Raw genomic sequence first — 25,053 nt, 5'->3', positions numbered from 1 at the left:
ACACACACCTCTGCATCATACACACATAGCTCCGCATCATACACACACACCTCTGCATCATACACACACACCTCTGCATCATACACACACAGCTCTGCATCATACACACATAGCTCTGCATCATACACACATAGCTCTGCATCATACACACATAGCTCTGCATCATACACACACAGCTCTGCATCATACACACATAGCTCTGCATCATACACACATAGCTCTGCATCATACACACATAGCTCTGCATCATACACACATAGCTCTGCATCATACACACACAGCTCTGCATCATACACACATAGCTCCGCATCATACACACATAGCTCTGCATCATACACACACACCTCTGCATCATACACACACACCTCTGCATCATACACACATAGCTCCGCATCATACACACACACCTCTGCATCATACACACACACCTCTGCATCATACACACACAGCTCTGCATCATACACACATAGCTCTGCATCATACACACATAGCTCTGCATCATACACACATAGCTCTGCATCATACACACACAGCTCTGCATCATACACACACAGCTCTGCATCATACACACACAGCTCTGCATCATACACATTGAGCACTCATCTCTGCTGCAGGGACCCTCTGGTCCCATGTACGGGGTCACTATACACCCCCCAGTGATGTGTGATATAAGAACCTACTCTGTGACACGAGCTGACACTATTACTCCAGCACAGCCCGGCGCTTGACTCCGCCTCCCAAACACGTGACTGGTCACATTGCCGTGACATCATCACAGGTCCTTTAGCTGCCCAGGATCTCGTATCTACCGAGAGTTCAGGCAGGGAAGAGAGGAAAAAAGCAGCAGCAGTAGCAGAAGCAGGCGGCGCGGGGCGGTGCCATCCTCTCCGGCAGCAGTGACGGCCCCTCTCCGGAGTTTCACTCTGTCGGCTCTGCTCGCCGCCACCAATGTGCTGATTAGGACGTAAAGCCCCGAAACTCTCCGGACCTGGGATTGGATCTGTGCGCCCGCTGCTGGTCTGGCAGGAAGGAGGACAGCAGAAACCCACCACTCACAGGCGGAGCCCCCCGTGTCAGTCTGCGCTGGAGAAGAGGAGCGACATGAACACCAACATCATGTACGCCAGCAGGAAGAGGCGCAAACCCGTGCAGAAAGCGTAAGTCACCCCCGTGCCCCGCTACGGGTCCCTGCAGGCCTAATACCGGCGGTGTGCAGCACAGGCAGCCGCGGGATTACATGTCAGTGTGCGGCCCGGCCACTCAGGGGTTAACGGGAGCGACCTGCTCAGAGGGGGCGGGGCAGAGGTGCTGGCATGGAGGGGACGGGGCTGAGGTGCTGGCATGGAGGGGACGGGGCAGAGGTGCTGGCATGGAGGGGACGGGGCAGAGGTGCTGGCATGGAGGGGACGGGGCAGAGGTGCTGGCATGGAGGGGACGGGGCAGAGGTGCTGGCATGGAGGGGACGGGGCAGAGGTGCTGGCATGGAGGGGACGGGGCTGAGGTGCTGGCATGGAGGGGACGGGGCTGAGGTGCTGGCATGGAGGGGACGGGGCAGAGGTGCTGGCATGGAGGGGACGGGGCAGAGGTGCTGGCATGGAGGGGACGGGGCAGAGGTGCTGGCATGGAGGGGACGGGGCAGAGGTGCTGGCATGGAGGGGACGGGGCTGAGGTGCTGGCATGGAGGGGACGGGGCTGAGGTGCTGGCATGGAGGGGACGGGGCTGAGGTGCTGGCATGGAGGGGACGGGGCTGAGGTGCTGGCATGGAGGGGACGGGGCAGAGGTGCTGGCATGGAGGGGACGGGGCAGAGGTGCTGGCATGGAGGGGACACTGCCTGCTCACTCTATATGTAGTGTGTGTACAGTGTGGTTATATATATAATTTGCAGGAGTTGTAAAGTGCTGCTGAATATGTTGGCGCTATATGAAGGTTATGATGATTCCATTATGGTGTATATTACACACTACACTGTATGTACACATACTAGACACATATATGTTGGTGTGTGTGCTATGTAGTGTATACTACTGTACATATAATAGATATATTTTACTATAGTTACATTTTTCTGACATTGAACGTTGCCACATCTGGTAATGTAGATATTACAGTCTGTCCTTCGGATAAGCGGCGCCCCCTGTGTGCTGATAAGTGGTGCCATCTGCAGATGTAGGTCAGATACTTGGAGATAGGACTTGCAGTCGGACATCGCAGCTCCGCTGACCTTCTTTACTTTTTAACATCTGCATTGATGTTGAAAGAGGAAAAAGCCTGTCTGCTCCTGTTATATAAGGTGTTGGGGAGGATGGGGTTAATGATGAGGACTGTCCTCTATACTGGGAAGGGTCCTGGATGTACAGAAAGATGTTGTTAACCCTGTATTACATCAGATTGCACTTGGGGTGCGGGTGCTTAACCCCTCGTTGCCTACTTTTGTGTTAGACCCTGGTGCTGCCGCACAATAAGACCCTCACTGGCCATTTTCGGCACTTTGTGCTGTTTTTCTGAGGCTGCTCCACCCATTATTGTTCAGTGGCTTCTTTTCCCTGTCGTTCTCCAGCTCTTCCTCACTAATCCATATAATTTGTGTTATGTATATTATTGCTTATATCGTCTGCAGTATTAACAAAGAAAAGTTTTGTTTTTTTTTAAGCTATTTGGGCCCTACAGAGAACTTTCCTATCGGCTCCTGTCTATCAGTTGTGGTCAGTGATTGCCTGCCATGCTGATAGAGGCGTAGCCACGTATCCCGAGTGCATTAACACTTGTCTGTTATTTAGCTGTTTTGTTTTTATAAATGGAGATCTACGCTATTGTATTGGTCAAAGCAGGGGCGTAGGCGGAGGGGCATGTGCCAGGGTGGGTGCCAACCAGCCACAGCCTCAGTATATGGACATAGGTCCATGGCAGCAAAGTGAAAATTTGCCTTGGATGAAGGAAAGAGGCGATTCCTGAACCCAGGTTGGAAGTGGAGTATCGGTGTTCCCTTATATAAAGATCTATAGAAAGAATTATCTGTATCTGCTTTATGTGATTGTGTATTTCTAATGGTGGCTGAATCTTCCATCTCGTCTCCTTCCCGTTCTTCAGCTCCAGGATGAGTCATGTAAATATCAGAACAATGAAGTTATGAAATAGTTCTGTAACGCACACGCATATTTTGTCTATAGTCAGGAGATTGCATCCATCCCAGTCTCCGATTTCTCACAATCCAAGCATGGAGCAAACCCGCTTATTCCCCGATGCAGGAAATGGATATATTTTTCTGGGAATCTTGCACTGACCAGCAGTGGTTTATGTCACCATCATGAAATCGAGACGGCGGACGCATCATGGGAAATTCTGTTTTCTTTTTTTTTTTTTTTGGAATTTGTAAGAAACAAACAGAAAGACGACCTAGTAGTAGAGAGCAGGGGGTGTAATCCGAGGGGCCTCCTTCCTTCTATTTCGTGCCACTTCTGCAGACGGTGGTGGGAGCGCTGCTTGTTGGGACCTGTAGGATGATACTACTTTGACTGTCATCCTAACATTAGAGGTTGGGTGGGGGTGGGGGGGCGTATGACTGGAAATGTAGTAAAAATGCTGGGATTCGTCACATCAGTTAACCGAGGCAGGATGCAAGCTCCGAGATGGTGCGCGGAGAGTCCTCACTCATGACCGTCCTTTTTATATGTGAGGGTTCATCCATAGATGCAAATATTAATCTGAATATCTCATAGACATTTCTAGTTTAATATAATACTTTCCACAGTGATTTTTTTTTTTTTATAAATATTTTTATTTTATTTTTGTCTATAGAGCGTTTTTGGATGCAAGTGGAGAAAAGTATTAAAAATAAGTATAATAGAGAAACTTTGTAAAATCTGCAGCAAATACACAATGTGTCAACAGTGCCCAATAAAATAAAATAAACAATACAAATCTTACTATTGGAATATCTGCATATTTCCTTGCTAAATATTTTCAAGTTTGATACTTTATTACTCTTTTATTTATTTATTTTTTTTGCTGTCTATTGATGCAGTTGTATGATTTTTTTTTTTTTATTGCCTTCTCATATCCTAGCTAGCTGTGCTAGTAAATTATTAATTTGATTAACCCTTTGTTTCCTTAGCTCTGTGCACGTATAGTGACTTGTATTATTATTTTTTTTAATTTACTTATTTATTTTTTGCTTGTGTTGCACTTTGTGAATTGTTTGTTTATCGTTTTGGAGACTTTTAGTTGTAACTTCGCTTGAAAGTTTCTACTTTTTTGTAAACAGAGTCTTTTTCAGGATGGGCAGAGGAGAATCGCTTAGAACGATACCCCCTACAGCTTTGATCATGGGTGTATCTGGCATGTCCCAAGCTCTATTTATTAGTGTATTTTAGGTGCAGGTGAAATGCTGAAGGTAGCTCCTGCATCTGCTTCTTGGCTCTAGAGTTTACGAGGCCGTGAAGGGGTTAATGACGGCTTAGTGGTATGTTACAATGCAGGAAGGGTGGGCTCCATGCCAAATAATATGTCAGAGGACAGCGGGAAGACCTTTGGTCTTTATTTAGAAGGATCTTCAGTCCTTTTAGCCTTCCAGCAATAATGACTGTTACTTGTATCCTGCGCAGTTCTAGCAGCGAGCGGAGGAGATTTTCACAGGTTGTTTTCCAGTTTTAGGAGCTCTGCTTTAAATCAAGTGTTTATCGAGCAGTTCCTGCGCTCCTTCTTGTTTTGTGCCTTGACGTTGTACATGACATGAACTTGCTGAACGCCGAGCTCTTTTATTTTCTTCTTATTCAGTTAGATGCGCTTTGCTTTGTTAGCAGCTCGGGAAGGGTGTGGAGAGCAGGCGACCTTCCACAGAGGAGACATGGACGGTGTAATAGGGTTATGTACACACATGACTGTAGGGCCATGTCTCTAAGTGGTGGCCTAACTGCGAAATCTAATCACTCTGCTGCTCACATATATTATCCCATGGTTTACCACATTTCCACCCTCCAGGTTTCTCTAGACATGGCTGCTTGTACAGGAGGCATGGTATGGAAATGTAGGGAGAGGCTTTAGGTTGTGGAAGAATTGGTTAAAGGGGAATGAGCGCTAAAATAGTGTATAATTTATGTATAACTGAGTGTTAATAATGGATAAATAATAGATGAGGTCTGTATGTCCGTATGGCAGAGGCACTATAGCGGTGTTTCGTGTCACTACAAATGTAGGTGGCCAAATCGCATTATCCCCTTTAATTGGTTAAACAGTGTCACCTTTATAGACTCTCTAAAACTGTCCAGCTTAGTGGTTATTGGTTTCCAGCTTTACAGAGTATTAAAGAGGACCTGTCATCAGGTCAAAAGTGGCCAATTATTGCCCTTACGTTACCCCTGCTGCTAGTTGAGTATTCTGATTATGTACATCCGCCATATGGATCCAAAGGTACAGGGCTTTTTTTAATGCTGATTTTTATGGCCTTTACGTAGGGGGCAGTGCTCAGAGTAGTAATATAGAGCAGCCCAAATACACGCCCCCGAGGATCCTGTGTGTACCTCCCTCTTGGTAAAAACCATAAAAATTAGTACTAAATTAGAAGGCCCGTATCTCTGGAACCATATTACTCAAGGGAGCAACGGGAATTAAATGGGAGCAAAAACCACCCCCTTTTTTCCTGGGGACAGGAACTCTTTAATGCCCGCCCTGCCCAGACTCAAGTACTTACTGGTCACAATGCTAGTGAGGTTCTCCATGAAAATATTGTGTTGGTAGAAAGTCATCATGTTACTGCCGAAATGTGCAACTCCCATCAGAGGCCAGATGTAAAGGTGTATAGAGTGACACTCCAACGCACCGTCACACGGTTTACGAGATACTGCTGATCAGATTATAAGAGTCAATTTGCAGTCCCGGCTGCGGCCACTAAACTGTGAGTTGGAGCAGGGGTGTACTGCTCCTTTGCCCATGTTCACACGCTGCTTTTTTTTTTTCGCAGGCAAAACCTGCTTTCTTGGCAGTAAAGAAGCAGGTTTTTATTGTCTTTTGTGCATGTTGATGAAGTTTAGTTCCTCGAAAAAAGATGATGCAAGTTTTTTAATGTTTTGGCACCAAAAACGCAGGAAAACCTGATACCTGCATTTTTGTACTTACCTATTGCTTTCTATGGGTGAAAAAACGCTGAAAATGACATGCTGCAGTTTGCAAAAAAAGGCAGCGGTGTTCCAAATCAGTCAGGAAAAAATAGCAATGTGTGTGCATGAGATTTCTGAAATCTTATAGCTTTTGCTGGTACTGTAAAACGTAGCTTACAATTTGCATAAAAAAAACGCAGCAAAAATGCAAAGTGTGAACACAATTGATCGGAAAGGTGGTGCTGGGTGTCAGACCTGCCCCTAGCTGATATCGATGGCCAATCCTAAATGTCAGCAATATCAAAGTGGTGGAAAACCATGATGGATTTATGTCATAAGGCGGGTCATTGTATATGGAGCAGACTCAGAAGCTGAGCCTGCGCCACACAGGGTTGATGCTGGCTGTGTTACACTGGTGGCATCTTACAGCATTGGTCAGAGCTGAGCTCCTACTGTTGCTGTCACCATTGTAAATGCAGCTGTCAATGTCTGATAGTTGCCTTTATAGTGTGCGGTCTGTGGAGTGCACGCTGAGGGGCCTAGTCACTGCCATGTTGGTACTCATATGAGGCTCAGATGTAGGCTGGACTTCATAGGATACTGATATTTACTATATACTGCAATATTGCAGCATATAGAACAAGCTATCACGGGTTTAATTCTCCTGTGGGGACTAAAAAAAAATAAAAACTTTTCTTTTGTTTCCTGTTTGTTTAAACGTATAAAAGAAAAAAATTGACATTTAAACAATTTTTTTTGTCAGTGAAAAATAAATGCAAAATAAACATTTGTTTTTTCCCATGTCCATAAAAGTCCAATCTATATAAAGATCTAAAATTGTTTAACCTGTATGGTAAATGCTGTCAAGAAAAAAAAAAAAAAATCGAACTGAAAATTGCCTTTTTTTTTTCCCCCCGATTTAAAATCATTTTAAGTACTCCATATTGGTACCTTAAATGCTTCCACTTATCATAAGACAGGCCCTCACACAGCTCCTCAGAGTAACCAATGTTTTACCAAAATCTTATCCTTAGCAGCCGCCATCTCCTATCTCAGTAATGGGAAAGTCTTTCTTCACTGAATACAGACTTTACCTCAGAATTTTCATTTTTCCTGAGCGTTTCTGCAGCTCCCTGGTGGAAAAAAACACATGCGGATTGTACATGCGTTTTTCTGCCAGGGACATGCGGAAGTGAAGCGTTCTTCACATGCATTTCCGTATGCGGCTTGTCAAGCGCTTTCCAAGCAATTTTAGCATCACTTGGAAAGTGCTTGTCAACTTGGTCACACTATATAAATCCATGCTAACGGCATGGATTTTATATAGTGTGACCCAGTTAGTTAAAAAAACAATAAAAATTGGTAAAAAAAAAAACCATATACTCACCTTCCGATGGCCCCCGGTCTCCTTATCCGATGCGTCCGGTCTTCCCGGTGTCTTGCGGTGGTGTAAAAGGACCTTCTATGACGTCATTTAGTCATGTGACAGGTCACGCGACCGCTGACGTCGGGGGTCGCGTGACCCATCACATGACTAAATGACGTCATGGCACGTCCTTTTAGACCATCGTGAGCTGCCGGGGAGCCAGGACGCATCACTAAGGAGACCGGGGGACATCGGAAGGTGAGTATAATGTATATTTTTTATTTTTTTTTTTACAGGTACTATGGTACCCGGGTCTGGAGGAGAGTCTCCTCTTCTCCAGACCCGGGTACCATCCGCACATTGAATCGCATGTGCACATGTAGTCATGCGGATATTAAGCGATTCAATGGTGGCGAAAACGCCACAGTTACGCAAATTAATTGGTAGTGCTGCGGATTTTTCCGTAATGATAATCCGCAGCGGAAATTTCCGCAGCATGTGCACAGCACATGCGGATTATCATTGGGGAACATGGCAGGCCTTCTACCATGCGTTTTTTAAGCATTTCTGCAGCGGAATTGCCGCTTCGGAAACGCTTAAAAAAACGCATAGTGGGCACACAGTCTTACCCTCACAAAAACGCAGCATAAACTCAGGAAAACCTGCTTTTTTGACGCTGCTTCATTACTTCTTGTGGAAAAAATTGCAGCAAAAATCCAACGTGTGAACACAGCCTAACCCTGCAATTACTCTCCTTCTATATCCCTCAGTGGTCCGGTATTTCCTGCCTCCCTTGGTTACTGTGCAGCAGCGATGATGTAATCACTGCACCACTACCAAGGCCAGTTATTGGCTGCAGCAGTCACTTTTGTAAGCGTGCACATCATTGCGTTGGCCTCTTAATGAATTCGTCACATCCTACTCCAAAACCTTTCTTCGGTAAAAGGAATCTGTCACCAGATTTTTGCTCGCCCATCTGAGAGCAGCATAATGTAGGGACAGAGATCCTGATTCCAGCAATGTGTCACTTCCTGAGCTGCTTGCTGTCATTGTGACATGATCACTGTTTTATCTGCTGCAGATCTAACCTTTCTTGAATGTTGAGCTTTGTATAATCCGCCCACACCACTTATTGGCAGCTTTCTGCCTATGCATAGTGTACACAGAAAACTACCCCTCAGTGTTGGGTCGGGGCTATAAAAAGTCCATGAATATGCTTGACTACCTGGCAGCAGGTTTACTAGTCCTCTAAAGATGGTAATCTGCTGATAAAACTGATTTTATCAAAACTACAGCAAGCAGCCCAGTGTGTGACACATCACTGGAGTCAGGGTCCCTGTCTCTACATTTTGCTGTTCTCAGATTAGGTGGCAAAAACCTGGTGACATCAAGCCCTCAGTCTTTAACCTATTATTATTATTTTTTTTTTTTATTTAACTTTTGTAGGTTATTTCTTTTGTTGTAATACAACCTACTGAAACAAAGCACAACAAAGAGAAGGAAGTTGAACCTTCCTGTGGGCAGCAGTGGACTAAATACTGTAATGTTTAAACATTGGTCAACCAAAAGACTTTTTGTAGACAATATTAAGAGCCCTCTTTTCTCATTATATTTGCAGAATTTTACATTTTCACTTTCTGTAAAAAGATGATAGACTTTTCTTGCATTAGTTGCAAATGATTTAAATGGAATCTGTCAGAATGATCAAACCCGGCAAACTGTTCATATGTTTCAGGGAGAGACATGACCATAGCGTCCTCCATATCTTTACCAGTGCAATCTGTTGCTCCCTGTCTGAAAATCACTCATATTCAAATGGTGTTTAAGTGCTTTTGGCTTGGCAAAGCACTTCCCAAGCCTCTGCCTCCCTGGCTCTATTCCTTGCCCAGCCCCACTTTTCTCTGCTTGACTGAAAGCTCCCTCACTGTGTAGTCACTTAGAGGAAGATGGGACTGGGCCATTGGCCACTGTGGGACGTTGGGGACGCTCGGCCAGCTGTACCGAGACTTTTCTCTAAGGGTATGTACACGTTGTCTTTTAGGCTACGGCCCCACTATCAGTGTTCAGTCGGTATTTTTTCTCAGGAGTGGGAGCCAAAATCAGGAGTGGGTGATAAATGCAGAATTGGTGACTTGTTTCTATTATACCTTTTCTCTGATTGTTCCTCACCTGATTTTGGCTCCCACTCCTGAGAAAAAATACTGACCAAATACTGATAGTGGGGCTGTGGCCTCAGACAGAGTTTTACAAGAGGAATAGACTTTCTTGCATCCTTTTTTTTTTTTAATTTTTTTTATTTTGTGCAAATTTTTTTTTTTTTTTTTTAAACTCTTTATATAAAGTAGTGAGCTGGAAGCCGCCTGAAGAATGGTCAGATCACTTGTCTTACTGCTGCACCTCTTTTGAAGTCTAAAACAGTTAAAAGAAACTTATAAGCCTGAAGATGTGCACATTAAGTCATTGTAACATTGCAATGCATATATTTATTCTTTTTAGCATTTATTAAGTGCTTTTTCAGGTGGGTTTCAGAGTGGACCCACCTGAAAAAGATGCGTACCCTAAAGGAAACCTCTGTTGTTGTCCTCTGACTCGTATCTTCTACCTGTAGATGAAAATTTTGTTTTTAAGTTCCACTTTTTTAGAACGTATTACGATTAAATTCTATCCAACGGACGTTCGCTCTTATTCTAATGCTCTACAGGGCCCAATAATAAAGAATCTATGCTTTCCCATCAGTTTCTCCCACTCCTGTGTCACTGCCTTGGTCCCCTGCTGGTGTTTATACTACTACTGCAAGGGATGGGGTCATTTCTGAGGCCACATGTCTATGTGACCAGAATAGGATAGCACCTCTGTTCTGGTACTATGGAATTGTAGCCAGAGCAGTCAAACACTGGCCAAAGTGGTATCTCCTCAGGTGCTACCTTGGTTCCATGCCTTTCTTCCTGTCCAAAGGGGGCAGTGGTGCTGAGAAGCGACAAAGAATCAGTAATTAAGAAAAAAAAAAAACATGTTGGACCTTGTATTGCAGTAATGAAATGAAGAGCCCCATTAATTCATTATTAATTGGACCGTATAGGTCTGCAAGTAGCCAACTCAGAGAGGAAGAGAACAAGAACTCTAGTGCCACTTATCGGAAGTAGCAATCCTAAGGCTATGTTCACACATGTTGGGTTTTTCAGCATCACAAATCTGCAGCAAAACCTAGTCTCTGGCAGAAAATCAGCTGTGTCAAGAACGCAGGTTTTGCTGCATTTTTTCAGTGTTTTTTTTTCACTGTCCTTCTGTCTCTATTTATGCATGTACATAAAGTTCTGTGAAACAAAAGAACCCCATTCTATTTCTCCATCAAAAACGCTGATGCAAAATTTGATGCGTTTTTTTTCCCCCACCCATTACTTCCTATTTCTCTTTGTGGCGAGTGCCAAGTTGGCGTAAAAAGACTTCTAGGCCATAAATATGCAAATAGACAGAGATGAAGAGGACAGGAACTCAAGACTTGTAGGCCATGCAAGTAGAAACTTTATTCTTTAGACACCTCTCCATCAGAGCCTCTTACCCAGCCATACCAGTTCTCTTGCTATGCACTGATGAGGGGGCAAACAGCCTAAAACATTTGTTTACAAATTAAGTTTCTGGTTTGGCTTTTAACTTTTTTTTAAGCTAATCACAGATATTTTGTAATTGGTTTTATTTCTTAGTCTTGTAAATTTATGAATTCCATCTAGTAAATAAGTGATTCCACAACTTTCTGATTTATTAGATGCTAGATTATAGGCATTTGGCTATATAATCTCTTGACATTGGAAATTTGGGGGCATTCATTTGGGCTTTGCAACCTCCTATGTGCACTGCTCAAAAAAATAAAGGGGACACTCAAATAACACATCCTAGATCTGAAAGAATGAAATATTCTCATTGAATACTTTGTTCTGTACAAAGTTGAATGGAAATCAAATTTATTAACCAATGGAGGCCTGGATTTGGAGTCACCCCCAAAATTAAAGGGGAAAAACACACTACAGGCTGATCCAACTTTGATGTAATGTCCTTAAAACAAGTCAAAATGAGGCTCAGTATTGTGTGTGTGGCCTCCACGTGCCTGTATGACCTCCCTACAATGCCTGGGCATGCTCCTGATGAGGTTGCAGATGGTTTCCTGTGGGATCTCCTCCCAGACCAGGACTAAAGCATCCGCCAACTCCTGGACAGTCTGTGTTGCAACATGACGTTGGTGGATGGAGCGAGACATGATGTCCCAGATGTGCTCAATCAGATTCAGGTCTGGGGAACGGGCGGGCCAGTCCATAGCTTCAATGCCTCCATCTTGCAGGAACTGCTGACACACTCCAGCCACATGAGGTCTGGCATTGTCCTGCATTAGGAGGAACCCAGGGCCAACCGCACCAGCATATGGTCTCACAAGGGGTCTGAGGATCTCATCTCGGTACATATTGGCAGTCAGGCTACCTCTGGCGAGCACATGGAGAGCTGTGCGGCCCTCCAAAGAAATGCCACCCCACACCATTACTGACCCACTGCCAAACCGGTCATGCTGAAGGATGTTGCAGACAGCAGGTCGCTCTCCACGGCGACTCCAGACTCTGTCACGTCTGTCACATGTGCTCAGTGTGAACATGCTTTAATCTGTGAAGAGCACAAGGCTCCAGTGGCGACACTGCCAATCCTGGTGTTCTGTGGCAAATGGCAAGCGTCCTGCACGGTGTTGGGCTGTGAGCACAACCCCCATCTATTGACGTCGGGCCCTCATACCACCCTCATGGAGTTGGTTTCTAACAGTTTGTGCAGACACATGCACATTTGTGGCCTGCTGGAGGTCATTTTGCAGGGCTCTGTCAGTGCTCCTATTGTTCCTCCGTGCACAAAGGCGGAGGTAGCGATCCTGCTGCTGGGTTGTTGCCCTCCTACGGCCCCCTCCATGTCTCCTGGTGTACTGGCCTGTCTCCTGGTAGCGCCTCCAGCCACTGGACACTACGCTGACACACAGCAAACCTTCTTGCCACAGCTCGCATTGATGTGACATCCTGGGTGAGCTGCACTACCTGAGCAACTTCTGTGGGTTGTAGAGTCCGTCTCATGCTACCACGAGTGTGAAAGCACAACCAACATTCAAAAGTGACCAAAACATCAGCCAGAAAGCATTGATACTGAGATGTGGTCTGTGGTCCCCACCTGCAGAACCACTCCTTTATTGAGGGTGTCTTGATAATTGCCAATAATTTCCATCTATTGTCTATTCCAAAAATCAGGAGGCCACTTTGATAACAGTATAAAACATGACAGCGTCTTAGATCTGCTGAATAGTTTACTACAATGCTATTCACACACGTCGGTGCGATAGTGGCCACCACGTCGGATTTCTGGCTCTGGAGATTCATTTAGTTGAACATTATAGACGGTCTCACCTTTCACTTCTCTTCTCCTTGCAGACATTTCTAAACACACAGAACATTCTTAAAAGAATAAATGAAACTGTTCCCGTCTCTAAATTGCACCCAAGCAAATTAGGGCAAGTTACAGTTCTACTGGGCAAGACGGAACATGATTTATTTTTCATCCCTCAAAAGGTCTTATTATCTGGAGAAACGAGGATTAACACATTAAAGAACAAAAAATAGACCACGGAAAGAAAGCCGAGACAAGTCTGAGGTGGATTATTTAAAGGGAAACAAGCCCGCAATATAAACCTTTTGCAATGTGAACAGTCTTGCCTGTGGTCAGAATCCCACTGGATGGAACCGAGCTCCACAAAAGGGAAAACGATGGCATCAAGAAGCTATGTTACTAAACGTGGTGGATTTACAATGAATCAGACTGAGAAATGAAGACCAATATACACTGCTCAAAAAAATAAAGGAAACACAAACAACAGAATATAACTCCAAGTAAATCAAACTTCTGTGAAATCAAACTGGCCACTTAGGAACCAACACTGATTGACAATCAATTTCACATGCTGTTGTGCAAATGGAATAGACAATAGATGGAAATTATTGGCAATTATCAGGACACACTCAATAAAGGAGTGGTTCTGCAGGTGGGGACCACAAACCACATCTCAGTACCAATGCTTTCTGGCTGATGTTTTGGTCACTTTTAAATGTTGGTTGTGCTTTCACACTCGTGGTAGCATGAGACAGACTCTTCAACCCACAGAAGTTGCTCAGGTTGTGCAGCTCATCCAGGATGGCACATCAATGCGAGCTGTGGCAATAAGATTTGCTGTGTCTGTCAGCATAGTGTTCAGAGGCTGGAGGCGCTACCAGGAGACATGGAGGGGGCCGTAGGAGGGCAACAACCCAGCAGCAGGACAGCTACCTCCGCCTTTGTGCAAGGAGAAACAGGAGGAGCACTGCCAGAGCCCTGCAAAATGACCTCCAGCAGGACACAGGGCGGCACGGTGGCGCAGTGGTTAGCACTGCAGCCTTGCAGCGCTGGGGTCCTGGGTTCAAATCCCACCAAGGACAACATCTGCAAGGAGTTTGTATGTTCTCCCCGTGTTTGCGTGGGTTTCCTCCGGGTTCTCCGGTTTCCTCCCACACTCCAAAGACATACTGATAGGGAATCTAGATTGTGAGCCCCGATGGGGACAGCGACGATAATGTATGTAAAGTGCTGCGGAATATGTTAGCGCTATATAGAAAAAAAAAATAAATAAAGATTAAATGTGCATGTGTCTGCACAAACTGTTAGAAACCGACTCCATGAGGGTGGTATGAGGGCCCAATGTCCACAGATGGGGGTTGTACTCACAGCCCAACACCGTGCAGGACGCTTGGCATTTGCCACAGAACACCAGGATTGGCAAAGTCGCCACTGGCGCCCTGTGCTCTTCACAGATGAAAGCAGGTTCACACTGAGCACATGTGACAGACGTGACAGAGTCTGGAGACGCCGTGGAGAACGATCTGCTGCCTGCAACATCCTTCAGCATGACTGGTTTGGCAGTGGGTCAGTAATGGTGTGGGGTGGCTTTTCTTTGGAGGGCCGCACAACCACTTTCCCACTAACTAAACAGGACAGAAGAGCGGTTTATTTTTTGTAAAGTTTTTTGATGAGTTGGGGAAACTGCACATTGCTATCACTTTGTCATCAGTTTTTTATGCTTTCAGTAGTTTGATCCTATCTGTAGATGGCAGAAGGGAATATATGCACATTGCATGGTTGGCTCCTTCATTTCCCCCACCCTAAGCTGCACTTCATGCCTGCAAGCATCAGATATTCACAGGGTAACGCGTGTGATTCTGCTGGAAGACTGAAAAGCTCATCACGGATGGAGAGTTTCTTTTCTCCTAGTTTTTTCAATGTAAATGTATCAGTCATGGACCATGCTTGGGTTTGCTGTGAGTTCTAGTTTGTTGAAGGATGAGATCGCCAAATACCGGTGTAATCTGCGCGTCGAGGGCACGGAGTCGGAGTGGTATAGAATAGTTGTTTTCTATCTCTGATTATTTTCTGGACACTATTGTAGGCCGGTCACAATAAATCTCTAAAAGATGACAGAAGTAATGAGCGTTGGTCTGGTCTACAGCCTCGTCGGTGGCTTTCTGCACACTGCTGTGAGTTATGTGCTCACTTTAGCTTGCGCACAAGACTTCCATGTCTGTTGTGTCAGTAGCTGGACGCCACTTGTTTGAGGTGGATCCTCTCCGTGTCTTCATCTCCCTCCAGTGCTGGTTGTCATTTATAAACTTGCAGAAGAGCGTGGTGAAGCCCCAGCTACAACTGCTCCTCAGTGGTGAGTGCTGAATTGTCTTAATTTCTTCTTATACTCGTGTGAGACGTTTCTTCTTCATCGGAAATCTGAGTGATACAAAGCATACATTACACCGTACTATGGATGTACACTCGTGATCTTAACATGACATTGTTTAGTAGGACACCGCAACACCCAATGTAATCATCTGTGTAAAATGTTTTCTACTGGGAACACATTCTGTCGCTTTACAATTTTGGCTTTGTTGGAGTTGCACTGTTTTTTACATTTATTTATTTTTTAATTTTATATATTTTTTTATTAGATTTTACGTTTTGGTGATGAATTATTTCAAGTCCATCATCAATATGGAGCATGTTTCTAAATTATTTTTTTCACTTAAATATTTTGCAGATTTTATCATTTTTCTAAACTGGCTATGACGAGAAAAGAAAAAATCAAATTCAAATGAATCTTTCTTTCAAATCATAATCGTCTTCTTTTTTTTCTCCACTATTGGAACCATTTAAATACAGATTTGCTTAGCAAATCTTAGGAGTCAGGCAGCCAATGAATCTAGACATTTATCAGGGGCATGTACATGTATTTATTTTTTTTATGCATTCCTTATATTTAATTGTTAACATTTAAATTTTTTGTTAACAAACCACAAGCTATATTGGGCACTACAGGACACAATCTGTGGCATTTCAGTCCCACTACACCATTCTAATCTTTTTGTATTGAAAAGCAATCTGTTTTCTTTTCTTTTTTAACCCTTACAGTGTGGCTTTTATTAATAATGTATACCACAATTCTCAGCCATTTCCATCATATAATGGCTTCCGCCCTCTCTTGATGGACCCCGGTTGCTTTTGATGGGGTACAGCGGGTTCCAGCATATTGTCCTTCATTTTGATGGAGAAAGTAGACCTGCTTGCAGAAATATCGTTCTCGGCAAAGATGCCTGAATCTGTGACTGAGGATCAGTTCTGAACCGCTGACATTGATGTGATAAGTGGAGTAAAGGGAAAGCAAAAGAATCTGCCCACCGGTATAGGAGATCAAGACCGGTTCCTGGATGGTAGAAGTCTTGACCAAGACTAAGAGCTTTCCACTAGAAATGTGTAGACCCCGAGTCTTTACTATTTCATCATGATTTTACTTGCACTGTTCTTAAACTTTTTTTTTCGTTAAATGTGAAGTTTTAACTTTCCTGATTTTTGAGGTTTTTGGATCCGTCCATATTCTATGTCTAAACTGATAATTGCACAATGGGTAGATCTAGTACATGGAGAAAGTATTGAGAAAGTATGCAAGGAATATAATACAGGCTGAAACAAAACCCTTGTGTGGTTTGTATAGGAAAATGGATAATGTAAGAATGACGTAATTGCCAGTTACAGGAGATTCTGGAAGTTCCTATGGCCGTGTACCCTCATACCAGTAGCCAGTTACAATATGACACTCGCTGCTGTTTATCCGCCTCCTTCTGTTCTTGCAGAGCTGACTTGGTATATCTTCAGGTAAAGGCGATATCCGTATACATTGACACTGTTCTGTCAATTTCATTAGGTCTCTTATGATCTCCTGCAACGTTGACTGGTGACCCAACACATGGTTTTCTATATATTTTTTTTTTTTTTTTTTGCATTGGCCACAGATCCCAATATATGTCACTTCTACAGCAAATCATGTAAATGGCTTTTTACTCAAAGAGCGTGAAGACGAGCAAAACAGTCATGTGCATCTGTGAATGAGCCTGTGCATGTGTATATAGACCTCCATGATCACAGTACGGCATGTTGGAGACCAACACAACACTACTGCCCTCCACAAGGATACTACCTGACTGGCAGGATAAGGTGGGCATCATTTACTCTCTCTGCTCTAGTAAAATAAAAGCTGAGCTCTGATTGGTTGATATGGGCTTCAATGACTTTTACTGAAAAGAAAAAAAATTCTGACGGAGGCCCGATAAGTATTGTGATGGTTACAATGTTGGTACGAAGCGTCGTTAATACTTGGACATTCCTGGTACCACAAAGGCACAATCTGGAATATATCCAGCACAGCTATCCATTTGCTTGTATGATTTTCCCACATAGATGCTTTGACTTTTTGGAAGTGTCCACTTTTTGTGCAGTTTGGTTTTTAAACTGGCCCAAAAGTATAATCCAAAGGTCTAAAACTGATTTTGTTCCCCTGCGTGAGGTGGATGGGGTATTTCCAGGTCTCTTGACCTCGCTGAGATGGGCATCTGGTTGTCACGTGCAAATTGCACGTCTGCTGGAGATGGAGACTTGACGCATTTGTTTGATCCAAGACATGATTCTGAATAAACTATGAAACATGATAATTAAAGTTCAAAAATTAAGAAAAGGCCTTTGCACTTCAAAGCCCGTAAATAGCTGCGTTTGCGATGGCTTGCTCTTATCAGTAGGCCTTTTCATCTCTAATTATGTATTCGCTTCGTTGCCTCTCGCTCTCGGTAGCCAGTTTTCACTGTCCTTAAAGTACTCTTGGATGAAGAAAGTAAATAAAAAATGTGTACAGAATAAATTAGGTCAGTTAATTGAGGGCACAGATTGTTCTGCAGAGTGTGGATAATTAGCACCCACCATGTACTGGTCTGTTAGAGACAAGTCTCTGGATTAAATTCTGTCACAACTGATTGCTGTCGATTAGTAACAAGGTATTTTGTTCTTGTCTGGTTTCCGACCCTTCGCGCGGTTTATCGACGACACAACTTAGTTTGAAGCTGCTTTTGTTTTGTCCATACAAACTGTATGGGGATGGAATAATCGTATAAATGATCGTTCGGTTTCCGTACTTGCTGTAGCTCATGTTCTGTCTACACGTGGAGATGTTCTGTGGATGACGATGATTTTTTATTTAAGGCTGCATAAAAGCTGTGATCAGACGACTCATGAGCATGCCATGTGATTGACCTATGTAAAAGGGCTTTTAGGTTTTATCGCTTTAAAGTTCATAAAGTATGTAGAAGTAATGCATGTCCTATATTCCCCACACTCGTTCATGGGGGGCGGAGTGGGGTTTAAAGTATAGACACACTTGTCCTTCCTTTGTGGTGTGTATGTGAGCCATGTTGCAGTGGGTTCGTTTTGTGGCTGCTGCAATGGATGGGAATTTTTCGTCACAAAAATGTCCAGAATCTAATACAAAGTGGTGGAAGAACTAAAGTCCAACCCCATCCCCCATAGACAAGGCCGTGACGGGAGATGCATGCAGAGCCGAATGTGTGCAATCATCAGTTTGTTGTAGTTTTATCGGGTTAGGCAGGTTTGTTTGTCTATTTTTCATAAGTCCTGAAAATAGAAACCGTTGCATAATTTTATGTCAGTTTGCATCTGTTTTTCTGGGGTTTTTTTTTTGTATCAGTTGTACAATCAGCTTGGATCAAAAAAATACTAAATGAGCAAGATCAAGCATGATCTCAAATATTTCATGTGTTTTCTTCATGTCAAAAAGTGTGGTGTATATTACCGTAATTGTTTGTAGCTTGGCCTGACCACTGACAGATGAGGAACGTGTAAAGCCCCACACACACATTGGCCGAACCCACTGATTTCTACGGGTTTGACCGACAGTCTAAGGCCGGTTTCACACGTCCGGATATTTCCGGTACTAGAAAAATCAGTACCGGAGATATCAGTGTCCCGTGTGTCCGTATATGTGTTTTACGTGTTGCATCCATGTGCGGCACACAGGGTTTCGGAGTTGTGGAGTCGGAGTCTGTGTCCATTTTGGTGAAGTCGGAGTCTGTATAAAATGGACCGACTCCAACTTCTGAAATATATAATAAATTGGGTACAGTAGTTTGTGGGGAATATTTTTTCATAAGAATTTGGGAAAGTTATGAAATGTCCTCTAAATGTCTGCCCTATTCCTGATCTAAGGGTCTAGACTTTTAGCTGAGATAAATTTACTGTAGCACAGATTCATCACTTAAAGGGTTTGTCCACTACTTATTATTCCCCCCACAATGTATCCCCCCCCCCCCCGGGGCCCATAAGTGCCTTTGTAATTGCCTTCTGTTGCAGTTACTGCCTGTGAGCGGCGCTATCGCTGGCCGCTCACAGGCATCACGTGACCCTCGGCTGCAGCCGGCTCTGACATCCGCTGATGTCATGATTCCGGATGCAGCCGGGGGTCTCTGTGTTCTGCGTTCCACCAGTGGATGATGGGTTGTGAGTGGAGTTACCCCGCACGTCACACCCAGCATCCACCGTGCGCTCTCCCTCTCCTTATTCATTGGGAAGCGCGCTTCACTTGACGTGACATCAGTGGTGGGTCACGTGATGCCTGTGAGCGGCCACCGATAGCACCACTCACAGGCAGAAACTGCAACAGAAGGTAATTGCAAAGACACTTATGGGCCCCCGGGGATACATTGGGGGCATAATTAAAAGTTGTGGCCAACTTCTTTAAACGTGAACCATGTATGAGGGAGTCGGAGTCGTGGAGTTGGAGTCTGTGTCATGGAAATTGAGGAGTCGGATGTTTGGCTTACCGACTCCACAGCCCTGGCGGCACATGTGCCGCATCAGGATCAAACGGACGGCGCCTGGAAATCAGCGATACAGTTAGCGCTGTTCCCAAGCGCCGGGTGCTGAACACTGCCCTCATCATGGCTCCCTGCTGGCGTTGTGATCAACACCAGCAGGGACTATGATGAGGGTAGTAGTAGTCTGCTCCTGGTGTCCCCACATGTAAAAATAAGAATAAAATCCATGTTCTCATCTCTCCTAGATGTCCCCTGCTGTAATCCATGCGACCGCTGCTGCAGAGGAGCCGGGGAGAATGAGCCGCTCCGGAGCTGCAGCTCAGTGACTGACAGAACACCCCTCCTGAGCTCTGCTCCAGAGCGGCTCATTCTCCCCGACTCCTCTGCAGCGGCGGTCGTATGGATTACAGTGGGGAACACCTAGGAGAGATGAGTACATGGATTTTATTATTTTATTCTTATTTTTACAGGTGGGGACACCAGGAGCAGACTACTACTACCCTCATCATGGTCCCTGCTGGTGTTGATCACAGCGCCAGCAGGGAGCCATGATGAGGGCAGTGTTCAGCATCAGCACTTGGGAACAGCGTCATTCCCGTGCGCCGGTACGTGTCACACGGATGACACACGGATATCATCTGTGTGGTACGTTTTGCAGACTCTGTATCCGCAAAAAAACGAACACACGGTCCATGAAAACACACTGAGATGTGCACATACCCATTGATGTTAATGGGTCTGCGTGTGTCAGTGTCTCTGGTACGTGTGGAAACTGTCACCACTCGTACCAGAGATACTGAGTGTGAAAGAGAGCCCTAAGCGTGTATGGCAGATGAGGGATAAGGATCCGGCATGTCCGATTTTGGACTGCCTATCTTTTTTTGTTCTTGATATAAGCTGCCTGCAGAGATTTCTGCCAGTGGCTCTCTCGGAGAATGATTGCTTCTACTGTATGTATTGGCGAGATAGCTGGATAAACTGTGGTTCGGCCGCATAGCAATAGTAGTAGCAGTAGTCAAAATGTTTGAAACTCTATGCAATTTTATTTTTGTCTGTAACATTTATAGCGGTTACATCAAAAATATACTTTTCAATATTTTACTATAGCATCTGGACACTGCAGTTTTGATCTAAAGAGAAAAAAAAGGTCCTTTTACACTGACCAGTAATCCCCAAAGAGTTTTTCAGCCTGTCTGAAAGGTCTAGGTAGTCCATCAGCACAGAATGACTGTTCAAACCAAGTACAGGCGCTCGGTGCGTCATGGCGGGCTACACATTTATGTGCACCTTCCTACCTACTTGTTTTCCATCTATCTCCACTCTTCTCTGGCTCTGTAAAGCTAGAACTGTTAATCAAACAGTGGTAGAGATGGAGGGAAAAAAAATTTAGGCTTTCTGATCCAGTGTATGTTTTTGAACTAGAAGAAATCTCTTGCTTAAAAAAAACAAAAAACTGTGCCTTTTAGTCTGGAGGAAGCGTCCTATGATCTAGGAGGTCACTGACACGAAATGCTTTCCTATCATTGAGAGAACTATAACTATCAAAATACTCACTAGGCATACTTTAAATCAAAACAAGAATAGGAACATACTAAGTAGCAAAAAAAAAAGAAGTCCTCCCAAGTGTAAATTACTTTAAGGCGTTGTCCACTACTAGGTCAACCCCTTCTTGATCTAAATTTTTGGCCCCTATAAAAAACAAACCAACAAAAAAAAACCCATACTCTCCTCCCGTGTCGGCACTCTTGGTCCCGGGACTCTCGTGCAGTTATGACATGTGAGCCTGGCGCCCAATCAGCGCTGGCGTCACTGGCCCCGCCTTCAAAGGAATTGAACATGAAGATTAAGTTGGAGATCAGCTGCAGCCCTGACTTCCTCTTCATGTTGAGAACGTCCGAAGGCGAAGACAATGCAGGGACAGTGCCGCCAGCGCTGATTGGGCCCCGGGCTCACGTGTCATAACTGCACGAGAGCACCGGGAGATCGAGTGCTGACACTGCTGGAACGGCATCGGCTTGGGAGGGGAGTATAGGCTTTTTTATATTATCGGGGCCAAATATTTAGATCAAGGGGTTGTCCTAATAGTGGAAAGCTCCTATATAGCAACCTAAAAAAAGACTATCATGGAGTAATTAGAATCCAATAGAGGTATAGAAAAATTATTAAATAATTAGAAATATGCAAGTGAAAAAGAAGTTAGTAAAGGAAGATTAAAGGTATGGAAGATCAGTAAGCACAATACAAACATATACTGATAATCGGATTCCTTGATGATCATTAGGGTTACACCAATAAAATTACCTAAAGCCTATATAACTAGAAATACAGCTGAACAGTTATCTGCATGACTACGCATGTCAGCATCAATTAGTCAGTTAGGCCCTATGGGTATGAGATGGGAAATATAAGGTACTTACCAATAATAAAGTGCTAGTGATACATCCACCATACGTATGAACTCTTGAGCGAACTATATGTCGACCCAGTTCTCTCTACTCCTGCACGATGCTGATCTGTCTGATCGGTGCAGGGCAGGAGAGGAAGCTGCACATCACTAAAGCTGCATGGATGCTGCAGGTGCTGACCAGTTGAAGGACGTTTCAGGTCACATGGAAAGTGCTTCAAAATGGCAGTGCATTTTTCTACACCTCTCTAAAGCTTTTGCATGGTACTACTGTGTGTTTGTGTACATGTATATAATATATGAATATCCACACACACTTGAGATTGCTGAAAAATAGCTGGTATGAGTGAATAAAAAGATCCTTGTACTTTTTCACTTAATTGGCTGTGCTGTGTTTTGTGGATTTTTATATGAGAGATATTCTTTGGAAAATTAGTCTTGTTGATTTACATACGGTGTAGATGGATATGGGGGAATTGAAATAAATAAAAATAAAGATATCATTTTCTTTCTTTAAACAATAGATCACTTTTTGATGACCCGTTCCCTTTAATGCTGTATACATTGATGCCTTATATCTTGACACTGCTATTCACTTGAGGATTTCATGTTGCTATATGCCTTGTCTTGAGGGAATATGCATTTTCTAGTCGTCAGGGCACTGGCCTCTGCTGTGGTGGAGCAGTTGCTAAGTTTCCTACAATTATAACAAATGTAAATTTCCATAGGTCCAACCTGGACACTGGAGAGGATTCATCAGTAGTGTCTCAGATAAATGCTTTTACTATAGATGGATCTTTCAACCCTACAATGATGTATGTAGAACATTACATATTAGAGATCTTGAGAAACTATATTTTTATTATACCACATACTGTAAAGGCTACTAGCTGAAAATAGGATTTCTTGCAATGTGTTTACGTCTGGAGGCTGCTTCAGTACTGATATATTGATTATGTAACATAGCTGGATTTATTAGATACAAATTTACAGTACATTTCAAAATGGGTCCAGCGTCTTACTCTGGTACATTCATGCTCCCCTCCAAAATAGATAACCTCATAGAGAACACCTCACCCACCCTCCCCCTCCATTTAATAAGGTTATCCAAACATAAAATATTGATAACTTATCCCGAGAATGGGTCATCACTAACTGTGTAGTCCGATACCCGGCACCACCACCGATTATCTGGTGTCTGCTCCAGTGGAAGCCGCTTGTATATGGTGAAAAGCGCAGTTCCCGTTCACGTGTAGTGGCCGCTGCCAGGGATAATCCAAGCTGAAGAAGGAAGAGTCGAGGAATTATGAAAATCACAGGATCGATAATGTTGTGCAAATGATGAAAGTATGGAAGCAATTTATTTAGTATGGAGTATGAACACCACATGCAGAAATACCCGCACTTACAGCCTTGGCTGCTATCAGTGAGGATATTTTCTGTATGCCCACAGCAGAGGTCTGATAACTGCAAAGTGGTGACAGATTCCCTTTAATGGTTGTCTAAAGAATGTTCTGCCGCACTGAATGTAAGTGGGCAACTCATCACATCCACTGTTGGCTGCTCCCTGTGCCATTACTGACCAATGATTTCTTGGTATAATCAATAGGAGACCCGTCCAGAGATGGTGCAGGCTATGGCAGCATTTTTAGGGTGCACAGGCTGCTCACGAGTAACCTACAGCCTGGTGTTGTGTTGAAAAACTGCTTATGGGACAATTTAAAAGGAACCTGTCACGTCCTTTATTGCTATTAAACTGCCCCCAGTGTCTTGTTAGTGATGCACATTGCATCAATAACATGTTTATCTCAAGCAAAACGTCCCAGTATTTAGCGCAAAAATCACTTTTTATAATTTGACTGCCCCTCATATCTCCGGATTCAGTCATAGGGGTGGGCAGATCTAACTTTTCAGTCACGGTCAATCAAATGTGTTTTGAAATTCTCCACACCCATCATATTAGCATTTCTTCCAGTCCCTGCTCCTTACGTCACCGCAATCTCCCAGCAGATCCCGTGCTTGCGCATTGACGTTCAGCTTTCCGGGCATGCGCACGGAATCTGGGTGTACATACCAGCTTAATATCCTATGTGTTCATGCTCCGGAGCCGCTGAGCGTCAGTGGCCACATGACAGTTTGAGAGCGTGCAGGATATGCGCACCTGTCTTCCCTCTCGCCGCGTTGACGCTCAGCGGCTCCAGAGTATGTGCACATAAAGGTTCCCTTTAAAGAAATGGCTGTACCACTGGTTCAGTGACTAAATCAATGGACACCATCAGCTCAGCGTTACCTGCAATGAAGACTAGTAGTAGGACTGGTGTGACAGCCTCCTGTAAAGGCCTCTTCATGGAGCTGCCCACGTAGTCTCCAGACCAATCTCCAGCTATCATTGCATCCAAGACAAAAGCAGGTCTCATCGCTGAAGAGGATAGACCTTCATTGCCATTCTGTGTTGCACAATGACATCCTTTTGAGAGCTGTGCCGTAAGGTCAATGAAGAGGCTTTCACGAGGGAATGTCACACTGGTCCTACTCTTGAAATTATGTTGTGAGGTGGCATAATGTACTTTAGCCGGACACTGCTCGTCTTCATTTCTGATACTCTTAACTTCTCGGCATTACATTGATTCGGTCATGGAACCAGTGATACCGCCACGTTCCAACACAATGCCAGGCCGCATGTGGTCACCTTGCATGGCCTAAATATGCTATCATGGCCTGCAGCATGTCAGGACTTGCCTCCTATCGAGCACATCTGAACATCATTGGTCGGTAATTGCAAATGGAGCTGCCAGCAGTGGATGTTGATGATTTTTGTGCAGGGTGGCAGAACAACCCTCACTAATAACTTCTGATAGCTGCCAAGGTGTGTAAATGTGGGGATTTCTACTCGTAGTGCTCATACTCTAAGCTGAATAAATCAACATTTTTTTTTTTTTAAATT

At 44.1% G+C, this 25,053-nt stretch overlaps 1 protein-coding gene across 5 annotated transcripts in view; it reads left to right on the top strand.

Annotated features, from left to right (window-relative positions):
• The first annotated feature begins 754 nt into the window (after nt 1-754).
• AHR (aryl hydrocarbon receptor) overlaps nt 755-25,053 on the top strand; it is a 143,481-nt gene continuing 119,182 nt past the window's right edge. For 4 of the 5 annotated variants that reach the window (XM_073677853.1, XM_073677852.1, XM_073677850.1 and 1 more), the window contains exon 1: nt 755-1,157. In XM_073677853.1, the coding sequence (XP_073533954.1) occupies nt 1,102-1,157 (56 nt within the window). In that variant the 5' untranslated portion in view covers nt 755-1,101. Of the gene's footprint in view, nt 1,158-1,758; nt 1,810-25,053 lie in introns of those variants that run through there. The other variant, XM_073677851.1, reaches the window with a different exon arrangement.

Source organism: Phyllobates terribilis, unplaced genomic scaffold (assembly GCF_046119375.1).
Source record: "Phyllobates terribilis strain yellow unplaced genomic scaffold, ASM4611937v1 Scaffold_4__5_contigs__length_816908805, whole genome shotgun sequence".
NCBI lineage: Eukaryota > Metazoa > Chordata > Amphibia > Anura > Dendrobatidae > Phyllobates > Phyllobates terribilis.
Note: the sequence above shows the minus strand (reverse complement) of the source record. Positions and strands in the feature narration are given on the sequence as shown.